Here is a 25,822-nt window from a genome sequence, read left to right as displayed (position 1 = left end):
GTTTGAATCGTCGATGGGGAGAGGAGTATAAATTATTCCCGAGTCGTGAGACGACGGGGGCTTCTGTTGGGTATATAATGTAATACATATAGGCACCGTGTGATATAATATTTACACGCGCGGCTCAATCGTGTCGTAATCTTATGTAAACTCAATTAATGCATATATATATATGTCGGAGTGAATCGATCGCGTACACTGCGAAACTTGTATAGATTTATACATTTTCACCGGAATCGCAGTCTTGAGAGAGAAAAAAATCGGCCAAGTTTTAATTCCTCGAAAATTCAGCGCATCGGGCCCATTTTCGGCTCACCGTTACATAATTTCATTGTTCGCGCAACGCGTGTCTATTTGAGTCAAAAAAAAACGAATAAAAAAAGAAAAGCCAGTCCCACGAGAGAGATCTATCCAACACACTCCGCGTGCACTATCCAAGCGGCATCGTAAAAACAAAGGCGTACATATGTAGATGCGTCCCAACACCTTCGCTAACGAAACACCCGATTCTCTTTCTCTTTCGCGGATAGAAAGAAAAATTGCCTTGGCTTTTCCGTGAAAAGGAAGAAAAACACTCGCACGGGATGTGCAAGTACGTATATATACATGTCTTTCCGTCACGGATGCGTATCTCCTCTTTTTCTACGTGCGTATTGTACCCACACGTATGAGAGCGCAGCATAACGGGGACGAGTCGTCCACAAATGTATGCATGTGTACACGTGAATTGCACACCCGAGAGATATAGACTCTTAAGGTGAAGGTGCGGGAGGTCGCACTTTTCGAGAGAGACGCCCCGACGGGCTCTTACATATAGAATCGCCGTTGCCTTGATCCTATACTTGTATGCAGCGACGATCGCAATCTTTTTGTCCTGATGATGATGACGGCGATGTCGTTTAGCGTGGAGAAGGTGAAGGATGTACCGCTAAGTTTATTGTTTGCATACTCCACTGTACTGGCGAGTTTTTTTTTTTTTTTTTATGTTGAATTTTATGAAATTTTTTTTTTTTCCGGTTTGCAATAAAAAGTATCGACGCTGTAATTTTATTTGAGTAAAATGGAAAAGTGTGGAGATGAGAGCGTCTTCATCCAATTTTAAGATGCAAGGATTGAGTTGCGTTTCTTATGAGAGACGTGGATGAAAAGAATGTCATTTCCATTAATTTTTGTGATGCAGAAAGGTTGTATGAAAATCAAGTCTCCGCATAAATCAAAAGGTTTTCTTTGTCGGCCTGCAGCACGATGTTTTTTTAAATGCATTTGCGTAGTTCTCGCACAGAACCGTCCCACGTCGATTTTTGATGAGTGACGTGGCCGGCGCGACCTTGTAATACGGATGGGCATCGCAATCGAAAGTGATAATAAATTTTAAGATCGGCTTAATTGAAAATATTTATTTTTGTAATTATACTTTTTTTTTTTTTACACACTGATGAAGGAATAATTATCATTCCCGAGAACGTTACAAATATACACAAAACTGGCCGATTCAAGTGCAGCCATAATTTTTCGGTGAATTAATTAAAAACAAAAGAGAAAAAAAAGACAAAATAAAAAAGTACGGTAGAAATATCCACCTGATAGTAACTAGTCATCGTCAAAATTGAATAATCGTGTTGCGATCTGGGTAGGGGCTCGGTAAACAATTGCATATATTTACAGGGAAAAATTGAGTGGAAAGATATTTTACTAGAAAACGTCCTTGATGGGAATCCTCTCTTGCCTTTCCATCCTACGCGCGCGTGACGCCAACTGCACGCTTTAGAAAGGCCGAGGATAGAGGGAGAGGCTTCATGTTTCTCTCTCTCTCTCTGTCTCTTTTTTTTTCTTTCTCTGGTGTGTCTCGTGACTGATAAGCCTTCGATGGGGGGCATAAAAAATTCAAAACTCTGCTCCCTCATTATCTTCCCACGGCTGTGGATTACTAGGCTCCTTGATTATCCAGCGGCGCATCGTCTGCGTATGTGTTTTTTAAATCGAATAGAAATTCATTTGATGCTATAAATATGTTTTTACAATTTTAATGATCAACATACCTTCTTTACTTTCTCAAGTGCTTCAAGTTAGATCATATAGCTGAAACGAGAAAATTCTAACTTGTGCAAATAGATGCTGTACCCTGGCATACAAATACTTTGCTCATTTATTTTGTTCATACTATATCTAAATTCGAAATTAAATTAAAATGACTGATAATTATACACTCTAGATAGCCACTTCGTCGGTATTATCTAACACAGCACCGCTGTAAGCCAAGTCCCAGTAATGTTCAACGTGGTGTTTTTTAAAGTGCTCGCGAGCTTCTCTCTCTATGGGAATGGTCTTGAATTTTATTTCACCAAAGTGTCGCTGTTTGCTCATACCCTCCCAAACGAGCACACATTTGTTTGGAACATCTTTGCCATCCATATCTTTTACCGTGTCTTCCTCCCACTTGATCCTACGCAACATCAATCGCTTGTACTTGGCTATCTGTTTGATACCACCTTCAACCACAACGACATTGCAATCACGGAAAAGCATGACACAGCCCGTAAGGTATAATTGTTTGGCGTTAGCGTCGACCTTGAACTTCTTTGAGGCATTGTTGATGAGGTCGCGGATGCGGAACACAGCCACATGGACTCCCAGCGACGTGTCCTCTTTCAGCTTACGAGCTTTCTTCTCTCGTCTCTGATCGGCAGTGAGTCTTCGAGCAGCGTTTGCATCCTCGTGAGCTTTCAATCTCTTGGCCATCTGCTGGCGTACGTGAGCTTCGATTTTTGTGGGATCTTGCACGGCTTCGGTACCAAGAACGCGCATAAGATTTGAGATGCGGAGTTTCGGCTCTGGTGGTGGCTCGAGACCCAAACGGATCTTTTCTTGTTCTTCCTTCCAGGCCTCTCGGCGATTTTGCCGGCGGAGCTTCTTACGCTCTTTCTTTGTGAGAAAGACAGGGATCTCGATTGGCTTGGTCGGCTCCGTCGGTGGTCTCATCTGAGCTGGATGCTCAACCAAATTTGTGATTGTTGAGATGTTAATGCAACTCATAATGTCGTTGGAATCATTATTGTACTCCTTGTTGAGAATTACAGAGTCCCACCATTCGATATTTGGTACATCTTCGCTAAGAGCCTCGGTTTTGGGTGCTATTAGAGCTAACTTTGTTGAGGCGCTAATACCGGTTTTTCTCGCGATCTGGCTGATTTCATTTTGCAACTTTTCCAATTGAGCTTTCATGCGTATCCTCTCAGCCAGTTGGACAAACTTACCGGGTTCGTGAAATTTCAGAGCACGTTTATTTCTGACCGACGACTTTACACCAATGCGGTTGTCAAAGAAGTGTGTTTCCTGAAATTCTTCGGTGCCTTTGGAGTCTTGCATCTGAGCCTTGAACTCTTCCCTCTTTTTAGCACGGATATTAGCTTTTAACGTCGGAACCACATGGGTCAAGTGAACTTCTTTACCAGTGATGTCAACAATCCTGCCAGACTCATCGAGAATCAGGGGCTTGGGCTTGTCTGCACTCTGCGCATTACCAAGCAGCCCGGATTTTAATTTGCTTTGAATTTGCATCTGCAGAGCGGCAATTTTTCTAGCCCTTTCGGAGTCGGTCTTCTTCAAAAAACCTTGATTGTAAACTGTGCCTATAGAAGAAACTAGAGATTCTGAATTTCTAATTAAGGGCCTTACAGAGTCTAGATCAGGCTTTACTACCTTAAGGGCCTTTTTCCTTTCTTCGATCTGCTTTTGGGCATTGGCCATGACATTGCCGATGTTGAAGCCACCCTTCTCTTTTGAGGAATTATTAACAGCCTTGCCCTTTGAGTCGTCCTCTTTGAGCTTTAGCTTTTTGGAATCTCTATCTTTATCTCTGTCCTTACTTCTATCATCGTGTGACCTCTTTTTTGCTTTTTGGGCAGCCTTCATGTCATCATAGACAGCATATATTTTTTCCGCTACCTTGGTTGCCTTCCTATCATCCAAGAGTGCTGACAATTTGTCTGAAATGATAAAATTAAAACGTTTTCGTTATCAAGCTAATTATTACATAGATAAGTATAGTATTGCGGACATTACTGAAATAATCTATTAATAGGAACTAAGCTTGCACCAATGGATTCTTAAAAGCACTGAAATAAAAACTAAGAGAGAATAAGCAAGGTGTGAGATTTACGTTAAAAAAATTAATACCAACCAGTGGTTTTACGTCTGTCGTATCCCGAGGCGAGGCAGTTGACGGCGGTGGTGACGATTGCTGACTCGGTGAAGCCCAAGCACCTGCTGACCGCCTTCTCGATTTGCGGCCTTAGCTCGTCCATCTCCTTGCGCGACAAGTACGACATTGTCGCTTTGTTAAAACACACAAGGAATCAAAGTCTCTTATTTAACAAGCAAGAAAACCAATGTTCAATATCAACGACGACGCATTGAGGTTAGGAAGTCGCGTCCTCACAAACAGGCTGGCCCACGAGATATATTTTTCAATGTGATGAAAAGATTCAAAAGATACACGTCGTCAGAGATGATCTCATTAAAACAAAGAATTCTTGATTATCCTCGTTTGTAAAATTGTATGTGTCTACGACTCTATAGCAAGTTAAGTCTGTAGTACAACTGATGGTATATTTATAAATAAAGTGACTAAAAAAGTGATATCAAAAACACTAACACTTAACTACGGAAGCCCGGTCACGACACGACTCACGACACTCACGCCATCTGCATAAACGCATGCGTATATATGAGACGTACATAGAGGTATAAAAAGGTACGCTTACCGCAAATAGCACAAACAACGTTATCATTTTTTTTATGTCCATCCGTCCATTTATTTGGTTGCGGCTGGTTTATAATTGAATAAATGGCTCTAAGAGCCTGATTGCTCTGATTCAGAATTTTAGGAGCCACTTTTAGCGAAAAAACGAAGACCGCTAGATGGCGCTAATCCAAATAATTATTTTTCTATAGAAATATATACTTATACTTATAGTAGAGCCATGTAATTAATTATAAACCAGCCGCAACTGATTTTATGGATAATAGACAAAAAAAGTTGACATTGTCTGAGATATTTGCGGCAAGTGTACCATTGTTGTGTGCGATTTCAATTTAACATGCAGATTAGGTCTTCACTCAAAACTCTATTTTCTTCAGGGGAACTCTGCACCTAAATTTTTATACTTAATTTTGTCGGAAATAATATTTATGTAAATGTGTAGTGTGTGTATTCACAGAGTAACGTAATTAAAATCAATGAACTATAAGTTCATTTTTTTTTTTTTATGTATATAGCACATAAGTAGGTGCAGTGTCGTATTATAGTAAACAAAGTAACGATAAAGTCATTATTTCTAAGATACTTTGTAAGAACATTTTATTAAAGCAAAATAAAATAAAGTGACAAGATAAAATTCATTTTTTTGGTGACTATTAAGAATTAGTTTTCACCATAAAGCGTAAAAGTATATGGCACAATGGATTAAAAATTTGCACCTGGTTTAAAAAAAACAGATGCCTTACAGAATGTAATTTTTTAAATCCAGTAATGTACTAGGCAAATTACATGCCAAAATAACTTGATGATGAATAGGTTAGATTATTTAATAACAGGTTGAAAAACACTTGGTAGTTTACATCACAAAGTAAAAATAATGTTTGTATCTCAATGAAATTTAACATTAATTTAAAGTAATATCCATAATTTTTAGTCTGTATTTAAAGTCAAAGCTACACCTTGAAGAATCCAATGGGACGGATGCTCAGACGTGCCGAGATCTGCCTCAAAGACTAGACCAACACCCATAGCATTTCGTCGATTTGATGTCGTGTACACTGGCGTCTTTATGGTATTCTTCAAAATCACATACACATATTAACTATATTATAACGTTCCTTATTAATTAAATGATCACAAGTCTTTTTACCATTAGTTTCAATCGATGAGACTCGATTGGTATGATGCTCAAAATCGGGAGAGGTTCAACCAACACCATTGGATGGGACCGTTTCAAGCAGTTCTCCTTCACGTCCCAGCGAGCTCCTTCCAAGTACAGTCCTTGCACGTAACACCCCTGTATGGAAATAAATCGGTATCACAGGAAAAAGCCTTCTCCATACTAATCAAGTCAAGACATGTACCTCTTCTGGTCGTTCCTCGACCTCTTCGAGATTGATGAAGCGCGAGACCGCCGTGTACATGACCGACCGATCCAGTGGCCAGTTGTTTCTCCGACAGGCCATTTGGATCAGAGCCGCGAGATACGTCTCGGGAATATGCAACCCAGAAAGCCACATGACCATGGGCTCGTTACAACCAGCCTGAAATAAACAACCGTTTGCATGCACGTACGTCTATAAATCGGATAAATGGATAAAATGTATGTGTACACACCCAACTGGTGTACTGAGCAATGCGTTTCTCAAAATGCTCCATCCAGCCAGCAAGATTTTTCCGAGTGTCTGGTGCTAATCTCGCCCACTCTTGGGGCAAAGCTCCGTTGTACAGTGAGTTCGCTACGTTCTCTAGCACTGCGTCCATGCCTATTTCACCAGCTATGGCCTAATGGTGACGCATAGAAATTAAATCGATTTTTCGTGCTAATAACTCGACTCGCTCTCTCGTACCTTTCTCAGTTGCTGCAAAGTAGTTGTCATCTTGTTTATGAGCTTGTTGAATCTTTCGAGCTCCTGGAACAGAACTACCGTTGTTGGTGAGATGGCCAGTCCAAAGTTCCTTTTGATTTTTGCCATGTCGTATTCGGCAGGCAATTTTGCTAAAATGTCCTTGGCCAGATTGTCGACGAACTCTTCTCTGCTCACTCCAGATCCGCCGACCACTGAATCGAAGTAATTTGTTTGCTCAGTATCGATATATTCTCGACATGTTGGGCACACTTTTACGTTCTATATATTCATGCTTTCTACATTATACACACAAAAAAAAAAAAAAAAAACAAATTTTTCGTGACTTACGAACTTTACTTAGGCAGGCTGTAAAATTGTATGACTTTGTTATATGCTTAGCACATTTTGTAATTGTCCACGCGTACATGAGCGTATAATTGATTCGTTAAGCTTTTTGGCAAAATATCGTTCAAGTAAACCTACCAGTTTGGGGCTGAAGGTCAATGAGATGTGCCCACATGTCCTTAGTCGCCTGGGTAAAGTAGCCGATCTCGGCGTTGGGATGAAGGCCAAAGACTTCCGGTGTATTTACAAGTGGCAGCGACTCGATGAACTCGAGGTAAGACTGCCGATCTCCCGGGATCGGCACTACGTAGTCCACTTGCTCGTCTTTGTAAAAATGATACGGCTGGAAGGCGTCGAAGAGGAAATCGCCAAAGTACTCGTCCATGTACACTTTGGAGACTCGCCGATCGTAGCTGTCTATGACTCGGCCTCCGTACATTACCTGCCGGCAAACAATTTCATTGTCGAATTTTTTTTTTTTTCTTTTTTTTTTTAATCATTGTTATTACCTCTCCTATCAAGTATTTGAGACTGTTCCAAGGTATGCGAGTTTCCTTCAAGTTCAAGTTCTTAGTCAGGTACGTGTCTAATATCGTGGTGCACACGTTGAAGTCCGAGTCATTGAAATCGTAATTTATGTTCCAGCCAATTTTATCGTACTTTCGACGTTCCTGAGAAAGAAGCATATTACACAAAAATATACCTATATGGTTGAGAGTGAGACAAAGTACTTGAGGTATATTTATATTTACTTGAACAACCGCGTGATAAAACGCCAGAACGTAAATGAGGTTCTTGTACATCGAGTGCTGACAGCATTCCAGAACTTGTTCGTTTATTTTGAAGTAGGTATTCTTCAAATTCAGTTTCAATCCGTTTGGTGGCTCCGTGACGACTGTAAATATATTCTAGTTGAATGTTTTATCACAGATTTCAAAGATACATCGAGCCAAACGAGTAAGAACGTACCTTTGAGCGATTGCTGCAAAACGCCGATCGGAAAATTCGGAGTGGGATCGGTAGTGAGCCAAAGCCTGAAATTCGAGTGAGGTTGGCCCAAGTTCTCCAGTATTTTTTCGAGCTCCCTCGTAAAGCTGAGCAACAAATGGCAGTTCTGCAGCATCAGCCACTGGCCACCCGCCACTGCTGTTTCCAGCAATTCTATGGCCGACTGTGCAACAACACGATTTCGTGAGATATCGGTAAGCACTTTCTTGAATTTAAGTATGAAACAACCGCTGACCTGTTCTTGTCCCTGGCCCAACGACAGGTGCCTAAAGTTTCCAGAGCCAAAGCCGTGTCTCTCGGCGAGCTTGATCAGTTCGCTGGTAGGATCAGACCCTGGGCTCAAAACAAAGACGACCGGCATGGTCGAAGTGCTCTGCTCGTATATGGCCTCGAAACCGACGCTCGGCGGCGTCACGTACTCCACGCCCATTTGATTGGTAATGTAGATGACAAGCGCACGGTACACACGGTCCGCTCGGAAGCAGCGCAACAGCATCAGGTGCTCGAAAGGCTCGAGCTTGGACGAGTAGCCGCAGGGTAGATCGGCGGATTCCGGGCTGTCCAGGTCATACCACTGGGAAATCATCAACACCGGTGAGTCGAAGATAAATTGCAAAAAATTAATATTCCTTACGCTCTTCCATTCCGCGCCGTGAACCTCGAGCTCGTCCGGCAACTGACTAAACCGGTCGGGAAAGTCGTTCGCCAGCTTGAGAGTGTCTTCCCAGCCGGCGACAGAAAGCCAGCCATCGGTGGGATTTTCCCTGCTGGATCTCTCGAGCGAGACGTTGCCTTTGATGAAAAAGTCCAGCTCGGCTTGGCTGACGCGTCCCAGGTCTCTTTCGATCCGTGTGCAAATCTGGAAGGAGAAGAGCAGCTTGTGCCTCTCGAAGAGGCCGGTGCACCCGTAGTCGTAGACGTTCCGCGTCAGCGTCCTCACGACGTTTTTGAGTCGACGCGCCAGCGTGGGATGGGGCAAGGCCTTTTTCAACGACTGCACAAAGACCTTGACGTAGCTGCTGAGCGAGTACTGGTACATGGAGTTGACGATGGCCATGTCGGCCAGGACGAAGAATAGTATGGCGCCTCGCTTGGCCGCGGCTCTGTAGTCCTCGCGCAGACCGTCTATCTGTCTCGACGTGACGACGGCCTCGCTCAGTTTGACCGACACCTCCTGGGCGCTCGATTTCGTGTTGTCTAGAGTCTCGATGAGGTCGATGTTGTCGAGCATGTTGCCCTGGTTACTGGCTATCTCGAGCAGTAGGTTGTCCTCGAGTTGCTGGAGCAGGGCTTTGTTGGCGCTCGTCTCGATCACCAGAGCCTCGCGCTGCTCCTCTATGTCCGGGCGCTCGGTGCGCACGACCACCGACAACAGCTGCTCCTCCAATCCCTTTTTCAAAGGACAAACAATCACATTAGCCGTAGAGGAGCGCGGTCTTTACATTGTGGTACCTACACTCGTCGTGACCATGTAGTTGATGACGGTAGCTTTCGCGTAGATGGCTGGGTTCAGAGCCGGGTTCGCGTGCTTCGTCGTCAAGTACATGCGGAATCGTGGATCGTAGTCGACTTCTTTGTCCCCGAGCATGACGAAACTCCGACCGGGAGCAGCTGTGGAAAAAAAAAAGTACGAGCTCTACGTTTGGTCGATTTTTACGATTAAATGGCACGGGATGACTTGCTCTGGATGTTCTTCATGATGACGTTGTCGAGGACGGGGTCGACGTAATCGACGTCTTGGAAGAGAACGGGGAAGCCGTATTTGATGGCGATCTCCACTTGCTTGATAAAGTCCGAGTCGCTGAAAGTGAGGATCTTGAGGTTCGACTTCTCCTCGCGCTTCTTGATCCACTTGAGGGCTTGCTGCTGGGGGTCTATGCAAAGGGGAAACCGCGACGACCTGACCGTCAGTATGGCGTTCTGGACTGACAGCTCATCGGGCGGCAGACCCTCCGAATTCCAGCTGAAATGGTACGATGACATTGAAATGTGCGGCGCTGGACCGTAGGGTATAGGAGATTAAATTTCGGTACCCGCTAATCTCGACGTCGCTGCTGAGTTGGCTTTCGATTTTGAAAGGTTGCGACAGGGGGATCTCTTTTTCCAGGATGCTCTGTTGCCAGTCGTTGTAGAGCATCTCGTTCCTGAACTCGAACGTGAACGGGCCGTGGTAGGCTAAGAACTCGGAGGACAGCAAACAGTTTCCGACGATCTTCTCGAGCTCGACATTCAGAGCCTCCAGTTCTCTCTTCCAGCGCTCGTTCTCCGATGACAGACCGCTGTAATTGTAAAACCCATCCACATTGTACGATCCGGACCACAAAACGCCAAACTCTAAAGGTATAAGAGAAAAAATGGTATACATCATACTTGATCAGTTTGTCCGCAGCGACCAGGCGCCTCTCCAGAAGCTCGGTTTCCTCCTGAAGTCGTTGCCTCTCCGACATGGCAGTCTTGTATTTCGCGTTGAGCTCCCGCAGTAGCTTCTCCAGTCTTTTGAGCTCGCGCTCTTCGTGCTCCATGGCCTTTTTCGCCTTCTCCGATTCCGACTCTAACTCTTTAACCCTTTCTATTTTCGGTTTCACCTGTCGATTTAAAACCCACCGTCCAATGACGACCATCCAACAATTGAACGATGAAAACAATCATAATATTAATGCGTACCTCGCGAAAAACAGCGCAGTAGCCTAAAACGGCCATGACGAACTTGTACAGCCCGTAGCCGGCCTTGCTGATGGTCCTCATTTGTTCCATCTTGTTTGATTTTTTCAGGTGAGTCTTGACCATCTGCTGCTGCTTCAAAGTGATCTCGTCGCAGTTCATCTCCTGAAGGAGGCGCAAAAAGTTCGGGTCGCTCATCATACCCTTGGCGCTCTTCCACGAGATTTCGCGCACGTTCCTCAGAATCGCGACGCACTCGCACACCACTTGCACCGGCTCTGGCGGCGTTGCGAACGACCTGGTTTACGTGCATAAAAAATTGTCCATAAAAATTCCACCACAAAAAACAAAAACAAAAAAAACCATCGTCCACAAACCTGATCTCGGTGATGTCGGACTTTTCGAGCTCGCTCAGAGCCTTCCTTGCCCTCTCGAGGGTCGGCTGAGCCTCGGCAAGGGCCTCCCTGGCCTCGGTCGACTCCTTGGCGATCATCTTGTTCCTCTCCTCGATTTCCCTTCGCTTCTCCTCGCCCAAGGCTTTTTTCGTCACGGCTATTTCCGTGCTCTCGCCTATGCTCACCAGCAAAATTTCGCAGTTCTGCGTTTGCTCTTTCACTTTGACTCGCTGAACCGCCAGTACGGCGTTCAACTGGTCAAGGTTCGCCGAGGCGTCCGCGATTTTTGAAACACCTCCCGAGAGACGGGCGCACTGAACGTTTTTTTTGTTCATTAATAATCAATGTAAATACCCTTTTTTCAACCAAAAGTATACCTGCGATTCGATGTAGCTTCGCCGCTCGGAGAGCAAATTGACGTAAGTCTCGAGGGCGTCGAGGTAGTGCCTGGGAGTTACGTAGTTCGGGCGCCGGAGCTTGGCGAGGAAATCACTCGTGTACGCGTTTACCAGGACATGGGCATGAACGGCGTGGCGCACCACCGCCTCCCGATGAACGTCGGGGATAAAAGCATTCTGTGTTGGAAAAAAAAATAATAAATAATATCAATGAAAACCTCGTGTAATCGTTTAGTTGCTCACGTCTCTCAAGGTCACGCTGGCCACGGCCAGGAGGGCTTGCTCCGGCCACGGGAATATCCAGTCGATCGTCGTGCAATTGACGAGTCCCGGGTAGCTGCGGCAACGCGCTCGCAGTATGTCGCCCGACGGGCTCATCGACAGCGCGACCCGTAGATTTTCGCTGCTCCTCTTCACGAAGAACGCCCACACGTTCTCCCTGCAAAGGAAGGCCAAAAGTTTTCTTTGGCCTGAAACAAAACAACGATCGCCTCTTACTTCGTGACACCGTAGTTGGCGTCTTTCGCCGCGTTCCTGCAATTATTGACAATGGCGTCCTTCTCGTCGTCGGCGAACAGCGCGGATATCGTGCCGGTCGTCAACAAGTTGTTCACGATCTCCAGGAAGCTCTCGTCCACCACCTGCTCGTCCGTGAACATGAAGACCGTACTCTTGTTCTCCGCCCCAGCCATCGTCAGCAGTTTCTTCGAGCCGAACAATTTGATTTTACTTTGGAACGTGGTATTCTTCAGAGTATCATTTTGCACGTACCTTCATGTCATCGCGGAAGGCTGATTCGTCGTAGCCGCGACTGGGGGCGATTTCGAAGAGTTCGCAGTTCGCGGCAAACGCGGCCAGTCGGATGGTCGACCGTCGCCCGCTGCCCCCGACACCTACAACGAGAGCATGGCTGCGGGACATCCTCAGGGTGCGGTGGACTCGCGTCAGGTGCTCCAGAGCGTCGTTGAAGAGGACCATGCTCAGTTTGCCGATTCGCTCGTTGTGCTCTTCGAGGATCTGCGATGGACCAAACGAATCCGTGGTAAATGAGGAACGAAGCTCTATCCTATGCAAAACCGTACCTCCATGAACAGGCTGTAGACCGCCTCGTAGTCGAGTAGGTCCTCGTAGAGGCGTACTTCGTCCTCGCTGCAGGCGTTTCGAAAGTCACCGAAGAGCAGAGGCTCGCGCAAAACGTAGGCAACCAGTTCCTCGTCCAACTCCCACGTGCTGGTTATCTTTTCCTCCATGTGGGCTTGTACGAGCTCTTGGTCCTGTTTTTTGGAAACACCTACGATGTCAGAAACATTGAGCAATAAATCCGAGAGGACATTGGGATATTTACGGTTTTGGAGATGAGCCGATCGCAAAAAACTCTGGTGAACTCGTTTATCCACAGTCGCACGAACTGCTGAGGCAATTTGAAGTGGTTTGGATCGCTTTGCAATAAGCCAACGGACACCCTCGACAAGTCCCGCATGTTGAATATGTAGTGGAACTTTGACGGAGTCGGTGGTAGCTCGATGACTATCAGCTGGAAAGATTTTTTAGTTGGGATTTTTTTTTTCGCATATTTAATAGTAGCACATAGTGACCTTGTAAAGATCCAGACTCAGACTGATGAGTTGGTCGGCCAGTTCTTGAATCGTTTCGGGGAAAATTTCCAGGTGCCCCGAGAGAATGCTCTTGTAGATGTAGTGCAAAGTGTCGTCGGCCGGAAAAGTGACGTTGTACACGGAAAACATCGATACGAATCGGGGGTCCACGTCGTGCCTGCCGCCTCCAGATTTCCCCATCGCCGCCAGAAAACCTGACCAACGCCAAGCGTATATATTATTTCAGTAACTCATTTTGGCGCAAACTCACGACCACGCACTTATGTCCTTGATACGTTTCCAGTTGAGGTCCTTTCCTCGATCGTACATGCCACCCTTCTCGACGAGCAGCTTCAACAGAGCGATCGGTTGCTGAGTCCCGTACGTGTCGACCATCGGCATGTTCATGTCGTCGATGAAGACGATCAAACGTCTACCCGGAGGTGGCCCGTAAACGTCTTTGGTCCTCTTTTCCACGACCGACTCGATGTTTCTCTGCACGTCCATCGACGTTGTTCTCGACGAGAAATTAATCGACAAGTTGTTCTGAAACAAAAGCTCGGATCGGATCAGCCGGTAAAATCAGGCCCAAAGGTAGCTCGCGAGCTCACAAATTTCTCTGGATTCAGATTTCTGAGAAAATCCATGATGATGGCGCTCTTCGACGTCCCGGTGTCCCCGACGAGCGCAATCGGCTTCTTGGCGTTGTTCATCAGATCGACGTACCAACTGGCCCTGATCGTGTCGACGGTGGGCACCAGAATTTCCGCGAATTGCTTCGCCCGGTCGTGGATGTACTGGGGCACGAGCTGTCTCCAGGGCGTCCAGACTTTTTTCTCCACGTTGAGCACGTAGTCGTACAGCTGGGAGTACCGCACGGGGAGGTAGCGAAAGCCCGCGGGCTTTTCCACCGAGTCCTCGACCATCATGAGACCCGAGGTCTTTTTCATGAAGTCGTCAAAGTCTTTGCGCGACTCCGAGACGATGACGGCCCCCAGGGAACAGTAGCACGCTTGCAGGTACACCGCTTCCAGGGTTTCGTCACGCGACTCTACTTTCTCGCGGAACCGAGTCTCTTCTTCGTCGCTGCGCTCCTCGTTATCCTCGTGCACGTACTCGTCCACCGTCGGTTTCGGATACAGAACGTCTATCGTCACACACAGTTGCACGACCTGTTTCTCATAGCCATGTATACATTTATACCTTTGAATTTTCAAGAAAAAAAAAAAAAAAAAAAAAAACTGTATCTTGTGATTACCATATTAAGATTCGTCTGGGGAATGACCAGTTTCAGGGGAGTCAGTTGCTGGAGTCCGAGCATTCCATCGATGATGTACTTTATGGCGGGATGCACGTATTTTTCGCACAAGTTGCGGAGGACGCTCTGCTCCGACTTGTTACGGCTGTTGATCCATTTTTCCATGTAAGGCTGGTAGCCCAAGTTTTTCGGGTCTACGTAGACCATACCGGCTCGGGAGACCGTAGCCGGCGAAGCGTATTGCAAATCGCCGACCTGACACGTGTATTACGATTGTTTGGTGAATTATAAGAAGATAAAGTAAAAAATTAATAATCACCTCGAACAACAGATTGCAGTGATCTTGGAGTTTGATTCGTTCTTGGTTGGCCAGAGTCAGCAGTTTGTTGTCGTCCATCACCGAGTTCATGTTCTCGATCCACAGTGCGTCCACGTCTCCGTCGAACATAATGTACTTCCTTTCGTCTTTCCCTGAGTCCAAGGGCTTGTTGACCTCCCGGAAAATGTTGCTGAGCAGACCATCGGTCCAGTCCCTCGTGGTGTTATCCAAGACTCCATAGAGTTCAATGACGGTGCAGGCCTTTGGATTCAAAGTGTACAGTTTCGTGGGTTTGCCGAGTAAGGTCTGGGCGTTGCAGAGCGCCTGAATGACCACCGATTTCCCACCACCCGTCGGCCCCACGACCATAGTCGAGTGCCGGGTCATCATCACCTCGTAAAGCTGAACGACTTTGTCCACCTTGGACGGTAAATAATTGTTTTAAATTATACGTCCAACAGCTGGAAGTGATCGCAAAATCACACCTGGTCGGGAATAACGATGTAGTTCTTGTCCTCGAGGGCCTTCTCAACGGCGTCGTTAAAGTCCGGGTATCTAACCCTCGGGCAGTCCAGTCCGGGAAAGAGATCCTTGATCAAGCCCAGAAAAAGGGGTACATCCTCGAAAATGAACTTGGGCAGGTTCATGTCCCGTAGAGCTCGCATGAGGACCACGTTTTCCGGCAAATCGCCGGAAGTTCGTTTCAACTGGCCGGCCATATTAAGTACCGATTTGAGGGCTCGCAGCCCGAAATCATAGTGGGTCTGCTTGCTCAGCTGTTCCCTGGCCAACTTGTACAGTACCGTCATTTTCTTGGCGAGTACTTTGGCCGTCAGGAAACCCGCGCTGAACAGCTTTATCTGGCAGATGAGCTCGTTGTCGGGCACGATGCAGACAACCGGTCGGAAGAGAGCTTTCACCGACTCTGGCAATTCCGTCCGACCAGCGTAACCTGGATTCATTGTCTTAACGATCAACGAATATTTTAATAGATAGATTGTGTGAAATGTAAAAAAAAAAAAAAAAAAAAAAACAAGCCTTAAAAACTCGATTAGGCATGTTTTTTCTGTCATCATAATTCACAGAGTCAAAAAATATACGAACTATGAAGACTCCCACTTTGGAATCCAGCGCGATGTCTTGGTTCTCAAACTAAAATGATCATCATCTATTGAAAAAAAGCTGCAGTGTCGCGTTTAAGAAAAAAGTAGATAATTGGTTTATACGATGAATCGGGCGGCTTTGTTTTGCAATGCCGATCTGATGGTTTGCAGTTGAGTGGAGATGACGGAGAGCACGGACACGTCGATCCTGTTGAACTCGTCGAAACATCCCCAGGCCCCGCACTGAGCCAAGCCTCCGAGAGTCTTGCCGATGGCTACGTAGTCCATACCTTCTCCGCAATTGGTGACGACGCAGAGAAGACCCAGAGCCTTTGCCAGATCTTTGGTGGTCTCGGTCTTTCCCGTACCGGCAGGTCCTAAATTATAACGAAAAAATGAGTAAATTGTCTGGATGACGCCGTGATTTTTCGAGAGATTTAATCACCCGCTGGAGCTCCGCCGAGCTGCATCGACAATGCTTGGGTGATGGTCAAATAAATGCGATCGGTCAGGGGAGTGACGACCAATCGCCCATTGAGCCCCATGTACTCGTAGCCGTATTCGAAAGTTCCCGTGCACTGATTCATCCACACGTTGTCCAGGTCGTGCAGCCAATAAAATCTGAAATTTTGTACCAATTCGATCGAATAAAATTGAAAAGGGACGAAAAAAGAGGTGGTGCTTGAAAATAAACCCACCGCAATTGACTTTCCCATTCGAACTCGAGCGCGTCCATAATGCTGTCCCTGACGAATCCTTCCACGATATCGCGCGTATGAACGTCGATCGTCAATACCGAGTCCAACTTTTTTCTGTCGTTGTTCGTCAGCGTGTCGCCTCCCATCAGTTTGACGACCTCGTCCAGTTGGTCGTTCAGCTGCTGAAGATACTGAAACACGATATGTATATTAAATACAAAGTCGATTGAGTTTTTTTTCTTAATTTACAAAAGGTGTACCTCTTTCATGGAGCGCTTTCGTCCCATGGCTATCTTCTTGAAGACGTTTTCAACCTCCGCGGTCCACCAAATTTGGTTCGCCACCAGTATCAGCATCCCTTGGAAATCCAGCATCCATTCGGTCCTTGGTTTGAGCATCTGATTTTTCCAAAAAAAATGTTACTGTCGCAACTGAAAACTGGGTGCCAATGAAGAAGAAGCTATAATAAGCCACACCTTGCCGTACTCAAAGACGGCCTTCTTGGTGAGGTACCGATTGGAGCGTCTCATCTCCTCGAGAGCCAGAACCAGCCACTCCTCGATGTGGCCCTCGGCAATGACCGGCTCCCGAAAATCCATGACCTCGCCCTCGGACGATATCAACGCGCTCGCGACCTCGTGGTCCTGATTGTCAGGCCCGAGACGGAACTTGCTGAGGTTGTCGAACATCTTGCCCACGTGCTCCTGGATGACACTGGCCTCTGAGCTGCCGAGGATGCTCAGCAGCTCGTCGTCGCTGATGAAAGAGAAACGCGGGAAGACGGCGCGCTTGCTCTTGAGGTACTCGCTCAGGGACTTCTGGCACCTCTCCAGGGCCTCTATCAGGCCCTGGAACTCCTCCAGACGATCTGCACAAACAATAGTTTCAGCTTATGGATACCAGAAAAAAAAAAAAAAGAATACAATCTGTATGGTTTCTTACTCTCGACGGAACAGCACTCCAGGACGTTGGGCTTGCTCGCCGTTTCAACCATGACCTGGCGGTAGTGGTTGTCGACGTTGTCGAAGCGCTCGGCTTCCTCGGGCAGCTGTGACCTGATGTCGCCCCCAACGAATATGCCCTCCAGGTACATCCAGCGCCTCTGGAGCTCCAGCCAGGCCTCGACGACGTCGGCTATCATCCGCATGGCCTTTTCCCACTTTTGCACGATGGCCAGGAAGGGCCCGATGAACTGGGAGGCCGACATGCTCTGCAGATTCAGGGTGTTGTCCTCGAGGATCTGGTTGAGCTCGTCGACGCTGCCGAGAACGAAGCCTCGGTCCTCCCCAGCTTTCTCGTGCCTAATGAGCTTGAACTCCATCGTCTTCCATATGATGGCGACCTCCTGGACCCCTCGCTCGATGGCCAGCTCCCGGCTCGCGTTGTTTACGATCGTCGCGGCGATGTCTTGGTAGCGCGCCAGGTCCATCGCGAACATGTTTTCCAGGGTGAACCTTTTTTCAAAGAAATCATTTTTGCAACGTTGAAGTGTCCATGTTGGATAAATCGTGCGGTTCGTGTCTTTTTATACTCTACGGAAATTTACGTGAAAGAATTCGTGACTCACCCTTCCATTATATTTGCTTTGACAAGTTTCACCTAAGTTTTTCAGATTTACAAAAAAAAAATTTAACTCGTTTTTCTGCACTTTTAATTAGTGTTTATCACGACCTGCTTATACACACGTTAGATTGGAAAGATAAGAGGAACAAGTTGAAATATTTCCGTATGGTTGGAAATACTCCAACTTGATTGAGTCATGAAGGAAGCGTAAGGGAGATTTGGCTTTATTTGAATACAAATTAGAAAAAAATTGTACAAAAAACGTGTCTCGATGCCTATGTCTGATAAAAATATAGCGAATCAAATAAGGTACATGAAAAACAAAGAACCTATGGTTAAAGTCAATCATTCTCCAGTCAAACCCTATGTACATAAGTTTATAAGAGTCAATCGAAAAATGAAATCCCAGCGCACTCTCCTATGATTATTGGTCCAACCTTTTGGGGGCCATATCGAAGTGCTTGCCAGTCTTGTCCATGAGCTCCTTCCAGTGTCTCTCGCGCATCGCCTCGTTCTTCAACTCGACAAACAGCGGCACGGAGTCCTTGAAATTCTTCATGCTGACCTCGAGAGCCCGTCCGACGCTGTGGTGCCTCAGGGCCCTGGGCAATTTTCTGTACTCCTTCAAAAACCCATCCATCCCGTCGACCAACTGCTGAGGGTTCAGATTCGCCCAGAGGGTCTTGGCCCACTTGTCCCTCGCGACCTTTTGCACCCTGTACATCTTGTACAGCTCGACCATCGTCTCGTAATCGCGCTTGACTGCCCTAAAACTCGTGTAGTCGGCCGGGGACAGGTCGAACATTAGCTCGGCGTTCGTCAGATCGATCAGTTTCTCCTCCAACCGATTTATCTCTGAGCCGTACTCCTGTGAGTCCATTCAATAGGGTATGTTTTTATTGGATAAGAAATCAATCGATAAAAATTGATTTATTTGTCGAGACTAACGTCCATCATCCTCATCCCGGCGTCCAAATCTTCGCCGCAACTGCCGGGTCCTTTGGTCTGAAACTTCTCGACGAACTTGTAAACGACGCGCTCAAACTCCTCGATTTCCACGACGGACATCTCGCAAAACTGGTCCTTGGTGCTCTCGAGGCTCGTGAACCTGTACAGAGCACCGAGGTACAGCAGTTCCCAGTCCTTGTGCAGGTTTCGGGCAGACTCTTCGTCGCTCTCATCAAACGCGAGCCCGTGCGCTCGGAGTATTTCAAAGGTCTCCTAAACGTGCACGTATTCGCGATTAGCATGACTCCTGGTGGATGATAAAAAAGATCATTGCAATCAACTCGACCGACTTGGTACATCGAATACCGCACTTCGGCCTGTATGGCCGTGCGCTTGACGTCGGAGATGCTCTGCATGACAGTTTTGAACTTCTCGAGACCGCTGACCACCAGTTCCGTCAGGATTCTGTACTTGTCGATCATCGCCTTGAAATCCTTCACCTCGCCAAGTGTCTTGGACAGCAAAAAGTTCCCCAGTATCGTCTTCCACTCCGATGCGTGATCCTTTATGCCGTTTAGTAGCGGCTGGAGATTTATCCTAAAATTTAAAAAAAAAAAAAAAAAAAAAAAAAAAGAGAGAGACAACAGTTGAGACTTTTTTTGATTACAAATCATGTTGCATAATGACCTGATGATCGAAATATCGTAGTAGTCCGTCATTTCGTCGAGCTCCTCGATGATGGAGTCGTAAAACGAGAACTTCTCGTCGTACTGCTGCAAAGTCGGATTGGCCGTAACGAATTTTTCGCAGCCCTGCGCCTTGTTGGCCGTCCACAGGTTGCCGTACTGTTTCCACTTTTGCAGGTAACGATGGCAGTCCTGGGCCAAACGGTGCGACATGTCTTGAAGCGTGAATATCAGATCGTTTACCACCTGAGCACGCGCAAAGTAGTATATAACGTCTTTTTCACACAGCCAGAAAAAAATGAATACAATATAATATAATTTTAGTTAAAAGAACCACCTGAACTCCCATCACGTCCTCGTAGAAGCTGAACGTCACGAAATCCGTGTCGGAGGCGTCTTTGATGGGTTTGCACTCGAGACAGGTTCGTGCCATCCATCTCGGGAAAACCTTGAGCCACTCCATGAGATCCTTGACGTTATTCATGATCGACGCTTGGATCTCAGTGGCAGCTGGATTCAACGTCACCTCCGAGCCCACCAGGGCTGCATCGACTTTGAACACGGCTTTGTTCCCAGACAGCAGGCGTTTCAGGTGCTCCAAGTTCCTCACGAAGCATCTGGAACGACAAGCTTGATTTATATACATCTTTTTATAAACACAGAGGCTTTGTCGAGCTTACGTGATGAGAGCCGTGAAAGTCTTGTGCTCGTAACGCTCGTAGCAGAGCAGCATAGCCTGGCTCTTTCCCGTCGACGTTCCCTCGACGAGGCTCTCGAGTTTCACCAGCATCGGGCCCATGGTCTGATAGCTATTGAGCATCGCTCCAACGAGTTCCGTCCTCTTGCTCTCGACTCGGGCAAAAAAGTCCTGAAACGTTTATTCTTTCACTAGTACATACACACACACGTGTTGGTATCGGGTAAAATCTCTCTCTCTCTATAGTCAACGAAACTTTGCAAGACGGTATCTCGTCGTCGAGCCAATCGGTATCTCTGTCGATCGTGAATAGGTTGTAGCGACTGAGATCGTCATCGATGCTCGCGTCGAGATCGCGGCGAATCCGGTTGATCTGGTCGACGAGTGAGGAAAGGCTCTTCAGGAGCTTGATGCAACTACTCGCGTAGTCCCCGATCCCCAGGGAGTACCAGTTAAGTCGCGTCACCCCCGGCTGGATGCTCTTCTCTACCTTCTCCAGCGTAGCTTTGAGCAACAAGATCTGCGACCGATTTCTTTCCATTAATTCACAGTCGATGAAATGTAGATCTACCCAATAGATCCTTACATCAGCTTCGTCCAACTGGTTGATGATGTCGTTGTACTGGTTTATCATCTTCTCCACGGCCCAGCGATCGGCAAGCAGCCTGTACTTTTGTATGCCGATTTCTCTCACCGATTCCGGCAACTCGAACCCGAAATGCTCCAGCAGCTCGGCCTGACAATCAAAACGAAAACCACATCTGTTTGTCTACCAAAGAGCAGTGCTAAAATTCCCCACCTCGCGCGTCATCTCGAAAACTTGGGCGTCAAAGTTCACGGTGAGCTTCATCTGGTTGTCCAGTAGAATGGCCCCGCGCATCAGTTCCGTGTTTTTAACGATCTGCTGCTGCAGTCTGTCGGTGGAAGACGACACCGAGGACAGCCTGGCCTTGGATAGCTTCTGATCGGACTTTCTGTCGGCGCGACTCGGGCCCCTGACCGTGACGATGGTTCTTATACTCGGGTTCAGCGAGCCTTTGGTATCTGTACGAAACAGCTTTGATCGGATGAAAGAAACACGAACTTTGGAGAAAAAGAAAAAAGGACGGAGCGCGATTGTACGAGGAAGGGGATGGTAGGAAGGGGTTCACCGATGCTCTGCCTGCGGGACATCTGATAGCTGATCCTATCGTCGTGGGAGGCCGTGCGGGAAAGGGAGATCGAGCTGCTGCCAAATTTCTTCAGGACGTTGACTTTGATCTTAGATTGGGCAGCGCGCGCGTCGCCTTATATGGTCCCGACAATGGATTCGATCAGCAAAACAACAATCGATTCGACTTGAGCGATAAAAAAGCCAAGAGTAACAATCACCCTGTTTCCTCTCGAACGGCTGGAGAGTCAAGACGCTCGACCTCATGGTGTTGTGGAGAATCGGCCGGGCTCTTCGAACAAACTCCTCGAACTTGGCGTCCTCGAAGCTCTTCATCTGCTTGGCCACGCCGACGTACTGCTCGAAAGCAAAATCCTTGAGCTGGCTGTTCTTCAGCTCCTCCACCTCCTGGAATATCAGCGCCGGCCTCTTCATCCTGTGTAACAGCTGTCTCTCCCAGTAAATGGCACCGGCGATCGGCGGGTGGTAGCGCAACAGCGGTGGATTCTTTTTGCCTTTGGACCAGTTGAGCGAGAGATCATCGGGTATACGACGAAGAAATAAAAGTTGTTGCATACCTCTGCTGAAGATCTCGTCGATCTCATTGATCTCTTTGCTGAACTGCTGCATGATGATGTCGAACTTGACGGCCAGCCTCTCCTGGACGGCTTCCCTGGTCCGCATGCCCCGGAACTTCATGAGCATGGCCAGGGCATCCTCGGCCCTGATGAGGGTGGTGAAGCACTCGTCGATGAACACCTTGGCCCCGGCCTCGAGTTTCTCGACCTCCGCGCGGAACCACGACATCGTCGCCTCCCAGCTCTCCCGGTTGTACTCGTTGAAGGCGTCGACCTCCGACATGAGGATCGGGCCCAGCAATTTCCCCACCCGCTCCTTGATCGCGTCGATGCGCGCGGCGTCGCTCACTATCGACTTGAGCTCCTCCCCGAAGATGTTGTAAAAGTCCCTCAGGACCCCCGCGACTTCGTGCAAATCCGCGCTCGACTAACAATTTCGAGTCCCTTTTTTACTCCTCCGTAGGTATATGGATACAATATCTTACCGATGCCAGGTAGTCGGTGTCCTTGAAGATCCTCCTCTGGTCAAACTCCCAGCGCACGCCCTTGCCCATCAGCTCGATGCTGGCGCGGGTGTCGAGGTACGCTCCCTTCCACAGGCTCAGCACTCTGTGGGCTCCGTCGGTCTTTTTGAGTATCGACTCGAGGGGCTCCCTGGCAAAAGAGGCGATGGATTGTACTTTACTTTGGATTCCTCGACTGGAGACCAAAAAAAAAGGCACCCGTACTCGAAGAGTTTTCTGATGGATATCTTCCTGGTGACGGTCTGGCGCAGCTGCCAGGAGATTCTCTCGAGCAGGGAAATCATCCGCTCCTCGATCGAGTAGTACCTCGACAGGGTCCAAATCATGCTCAGGTGCTCGTACAGCGACGGGATCACGTTTATTATACCGGTTAACGAGTCGCCCTCCATTATCTGTAATAACAAATAACCGCTCATCAGAATGAAGAAGGAGAAAAACAACGAGTTGGGATCGCGCGCACCTTGAAGTATCTCAGGACGGTCGAGAGAAACTTGTTGTTCTCCTTGGCTTCTTCGTAGCACTCGGTGAGCTCGTTGTCAAAGTACCGGAAGCCAGCGCCAATGGCCGAGTTCGCCGAATCGAGGACCCCGAGGATCTTACCGATCGCTGGCGAGCGCAGCTGCTCGAACAGTGGGGACAGCCCCGACTCGCGGTCGCGCCAGTGCGCGTACTCGGCCAGGGGACCCTGGCCCTGCGGCTTCTTCACCCCGTACGACTCCAACACCTTTTCTATGTGCTTCTCCCAGGACAGGACAATCTTCTCGAGCCTCTCCACGAGCTTCCGGTTCTTTGCCAAATCGGCGATCTCCACTCCCGGGGCCACGTTGCCAAACACCTCCGGCACCGTCAGCATCACCTCCGTCTCCGCCTGATCCTTTGTCCTTCAAAACATCCATTTATTCCCCCTTGTTCGTTCCACTTGTGCGAAACAACTCACCACTCGACCGAGTCGATGAGCTTCGTCATCCGGTCCAAGAACTCGGCCTTGCCGCTGTCTCCCCGGTCCAGGTGCGGCGCAAAGGCAGGGCTCACGGACTTTTTCAGGTCGTCGAGGGTCTGGGCCATCCCCGGGGCCTCCATAATCGAGGCTATGTCTTTGGGGCTCCGGAACTGCGCCTCGGCCAGGGGCAGGAAGATGTTCTTCAGGAGGAACTCAAACGAGTCGAGGAACCGGCCTTGTAGCGAACCGACGATCACGTGGCGCGGCATGTCGGCCCAGCACTCGGCCCGCGAGTTGTAGCTGGGCACCGCGGCGTCGCTCGTGCGGATGACGTATATCAGCCGCTGATCGTCCAGTTTCAGACTCGAGCCGTCCAGCTCGCCAAAAAAGCAGTGCAGGACCGGGATTCGCACCACGCGGTCCACGACTTTCTGGGTGGAGGATCGTTTTCCCGTCAACCCCCTCCGTTTGTTCCAACATTCCGTTTTTCGGGTCCATACTTACCCTCGTCAGTATGTAGTTGTCCTCTTCCCCGGGCGGAGGGACAAAGTTTTCGTTATCGTCTGCGCAAAAAATCGTCATTCGCAACCGGTGTAGGGTTGTTTGAGTGGGTAGGTACTGGGTAAAATCGAGAAATGAAACGTACAAGCGGCACTGTGGAGCATCGGTTGGCTCTTGTCTCGCATGAGCGCGGCGAAGACGTCTTCGTCCTCGAACTCGGTCTCGTAGCCGGCCTCCTCCTCCTCCTCGTCGCCGGTAGTCGACCGGTTCGACCGCAGAGCCGTTTCCGAGTCCAGCTTGTCGATCGCCACGTTGTTGTCCGTCCTCATCGACTCGCTCCTCTCCAGCTTCGGCTTGCCCCTCTTCGACCTCTTTGACTTTTTCTTCATCTTCTCGTCTACGCAATTATTTCTGTTTATCTCACTTTTGTTAAAACCATGGGTTGGTACTACTAAGCGTTTATCGTGCTTTGGCGTGCGATTTGGGTGCATAAATCGTGATTGAAATGTATAATATGTTTGGATGATTAGTGACCTGGCGCGCTCTTTACTAATCTTTGGGCTTTCACCTGAGCCCCAAAAGATCCCATGGCTGCGATTTTCGCCCGACCTAGTTGCATTTCCATACATCGTGGTCGGTGTGTAAACGAGTCTTGGAAGACATTTTTCATGTAAATGATAATTCAAACCATTACCTTCCTCCCAAACGGATACTTCTTCCTGCACTATCTCGTCCCTGTAGGTTTTGTAAAAGAAGACCTGCTTGCGGTTGGGGTCGCTGATTTCGTGGGTCTTTGTGTTGAAGAACTTTAACAGCTTCTCTTCGACTTCGCGCCCGTTTGCCTAAAGATATACATATTTATATATTTTTTTTTTTCTCATCAAGAGTTGCTTGTACCATGATATTTCGTTTGATTACGTTCATGAGGTCGATGAACATCTTGGGCGCGTCTTCGAGTCCGAGGAACTTGAGCACTTTGTCTTGCAGCCACATGATGCTAGTTGCAACAGAGAGACGCGTGTGTTTTTATTAGCTACGGAGTTTTATGTTTTTTTTTTTTTTTTTTTTTTTTTTATGGTAAATCGACGAGTGTACCGGTAATCGTCGTCGTCCGACAAAACCGACGACGACGCGCTTCTCGCGCTGTAGGATTTTTTCGTCGAGTCGACATCTTCGTGTTCGCCCTCCGTCGCGTAACTACCGATGGTGGGTGCATAGTTTTCGTCCGTCGCTTCGGACATGCTTTTACTTTTTATTTACGAATCTTGCGATGACTAGTTGTACCATTGGGTGTTAGGTTATTCTTAGGGGTCGGATGACACTCCAAACAACCTGTTCGATTTTTGTGACAGTAGCCATGGCAGCGTAAACATCTTCCCACTCGCAAGCGCGTTACCAACAATGACGCGGAAATCGATAAACACCTTGCGAGCTCGCAGTTGCTTTTTCGTACTGGAAAATACTCAAAACCATTGGAACATGAGTGGAAAAATTTCTGACTGTATTTGGACACTTGTGTTTTAAAATTTATCAATTTTTGTTAAGCACAATTTTTTTCATTTTCTCTTCGATATTTTTCTGTTCTGCTAAAAAAGTCACACGCACTTTATTATACTGATTTAAAATAACTTAGTTTTTATCAAAACCTTTTTATAAAATCCTAAGTGTTGTATGCAGAAAAATTCGTGGAAAAACAAATTATAGTTTACCTTTACGCGAAGAGAAAGCATAGATTTATAGATTATTCTTCTGATCAACGATGAATAGGTATAGTGACGAGGCCAACAGAACGATTGTTTTTTATTTTTCATTTTATTCGTCGCACGCTGTTTCACATTACAATTTA

General features: G+C 47.5%; 2 protein-coding genes across 3 annotated transcripts; both read right to left on the bottom strand.

Annotated features, from left to right (window-relative positions):
• Positions 1 to 1,425: 1,425 nt before the first annotated feature.
• Positions 1,426 to 4,592, bottom strand: Prp3 (pre-mRNA processing factor 3). Of its 2 annotated transcripts, XR_001339258.2 has the most exons (3): positions 4,181 to 4,592; positions 2,040 to 3,986; positions 1,426 to 1,959 (listed from the first exon to the last, which is right to left on the bottom strand). XR_001339258.2 is itself a non-coding variant. In XM_014364311.2 (2 exons), exons 1-2 carry the CDS (start codon positions 4,326 to 4,328, stop codon positions 2,209 to 2,211), a joined length of 1,926 nt encoding a protein of 641 aa, XP_014219797.2. In that variant the 5' UTR covers positions 4,329 to 4,592; the 3' UTR covers positions 1,426 to 2,208. The 2 variants fall into 2 exon arrangements, 1 of the variants encoding a protein (XP_014219797.2); XM_014364311.2 differs by having other exon boundaries at positions 1,426 to 3,986.
• Positions 4,593 to 5,687: 1,095 nt separating this feature from the next.
• Positions 5,688 to 25,217, bottom strand: Dhc98D (Dynein heavy chain at 89D). Its single transcript, XM_089594862.1, has 58 exons — positions 25,072 to 25,217; positions 24,895 to 24,973; positions 24,671 to 24,818; positions 24,122 to 24,373; positions 23,980 to 24,038; positions 23,473 to 23,906; positions 22,996 to 23,416; positions 22,740 to 22,927; positions 22,497 to 22,665; positions 22,012 to 22,438; positions 21,655 to 21,948; positions 21,435 to 21,569; positions 21,083 to 21,327; positions 20,870 to 21,019; positions 20,540 to 20,803; positions 20,267 to 20,454; positions 19,924 to 20,203; positions 19,588 to 19,832; positions 19,251 to 19,497; positions 18,901 to 19,173; positions 18,390 to 18,820; positions 17,332 to 17,843; positions 16,866 to 17,257; positions 16,650 to 16,787; positions 16,390 to 16,580; positions 16,137 to 16,312; positions 15,815 to 16,068; positions 15,693 to 15,740; positions 15,074 to 15,553; positions 14,589 to 15,008; positions 14,270 to 14,524; positions 13,623 to 14,183; positions 13,293 to 13,557; positions 13,012 to 13,226; positions 12,762 to 12,950; positions 12,499 to 12,690; positions 12,188 to 12,433; positions 11,915 to 12,120; positions 11,660 to 11,855; positions 11,396 to 11,593; positions 11,001 to 11,332; positions 10,627 to 10,921; positions 10,333 to 10,547; positions 9,996 to 10,241; positions 9,645 to 9,925; positions 9,419 to 9,573; positions 8,597 to 9,352; positions 8,198 to 8,536; positions 7,924 to 8,125; positions 7,707 to 7,849; positions 7,464 to 7,625; positions 7,093 to 7,396; positions 6,958 to 6,975; positions 6,610 to 6,821; positions 6,377 to 6,544; positions 6,124 to 6,303; positions 5,910 to 6,056; positions 5,688 to 5,836 (listed from the first exon to the last, which is right to left on the bottom strand). The coding sequence occupies exons 1-58, from the start codon at positions 25,215 to 25,217 to the stop codon at positions 5,690 to 5,692; spliced, it is 14,511 nt and encodes a 4,836-aa protein (XP_089450988.1). The 3' UTR covers positions 5,688 to 5,689.
• Positions 25,218 to 25,822: the final 605 nt, after the last annotated feature.

The sequence above is a fragment of the Copidosoma floridanum genome, unplaced genomic scaffold (genome assembly GCF_036245765.1).
Source record: "Copidosoma floridanum isolate Cflo_tuat_1 unplaced genomic scaffold, Cflo_Japanese_pri ptg000021l, whole genome shotgun sequence".
Taxonomy (NCBI): Eukaryota; Metazoa; Arthropoda; class Insecta; order Hymenoptera; family Encyrtidae; genus Copidosoma; species Copidosoma floridanum.
The sequence above is the reverse complement of the archived record's forward strand: the minus strand, read 5'-3'. Positions and strand labels throughout refer to the sequence as shown.

Bases quoted from the DNA above. Each gene is read 5' to 3' on its own strand.
- Prp3 (XM_014364311.2), bottom strand. From the start codon at position 4,328: ATGTCGTACTTGTCGCGCAAGGAGATGGACGAGCTAAGGCCGCAAATC. The intron at 3,987-4,180 runs GTTGGTATTAAT...TTATCATTTCAG, and splicing joins CGACAGACGTAAAACCACTG to ACAAATTGTCAGCACTCTTG.
- Dhc98D (XM_089594862.1), bottom strand. From the start codon at position 25,217: ATGTCCGAAGCGACGGACGAAAACTATGCACCCACCATCGGTAGTTAC. The intron at 16,788-16,865 runs GTGTGGCTTATT...TGGAAAAATCAG, and splicing joins CCGTCTTTGAGTACGGCAAG to ATGCTCAAACCAAGGACCGA. The intron at 15,741-15,814 runs GTATAAACCAAT...TGATCATTTTAG, and splicing joins ACAAAGCCGCCCGATTCATC to TTTGAGAACCAAGACATCGC.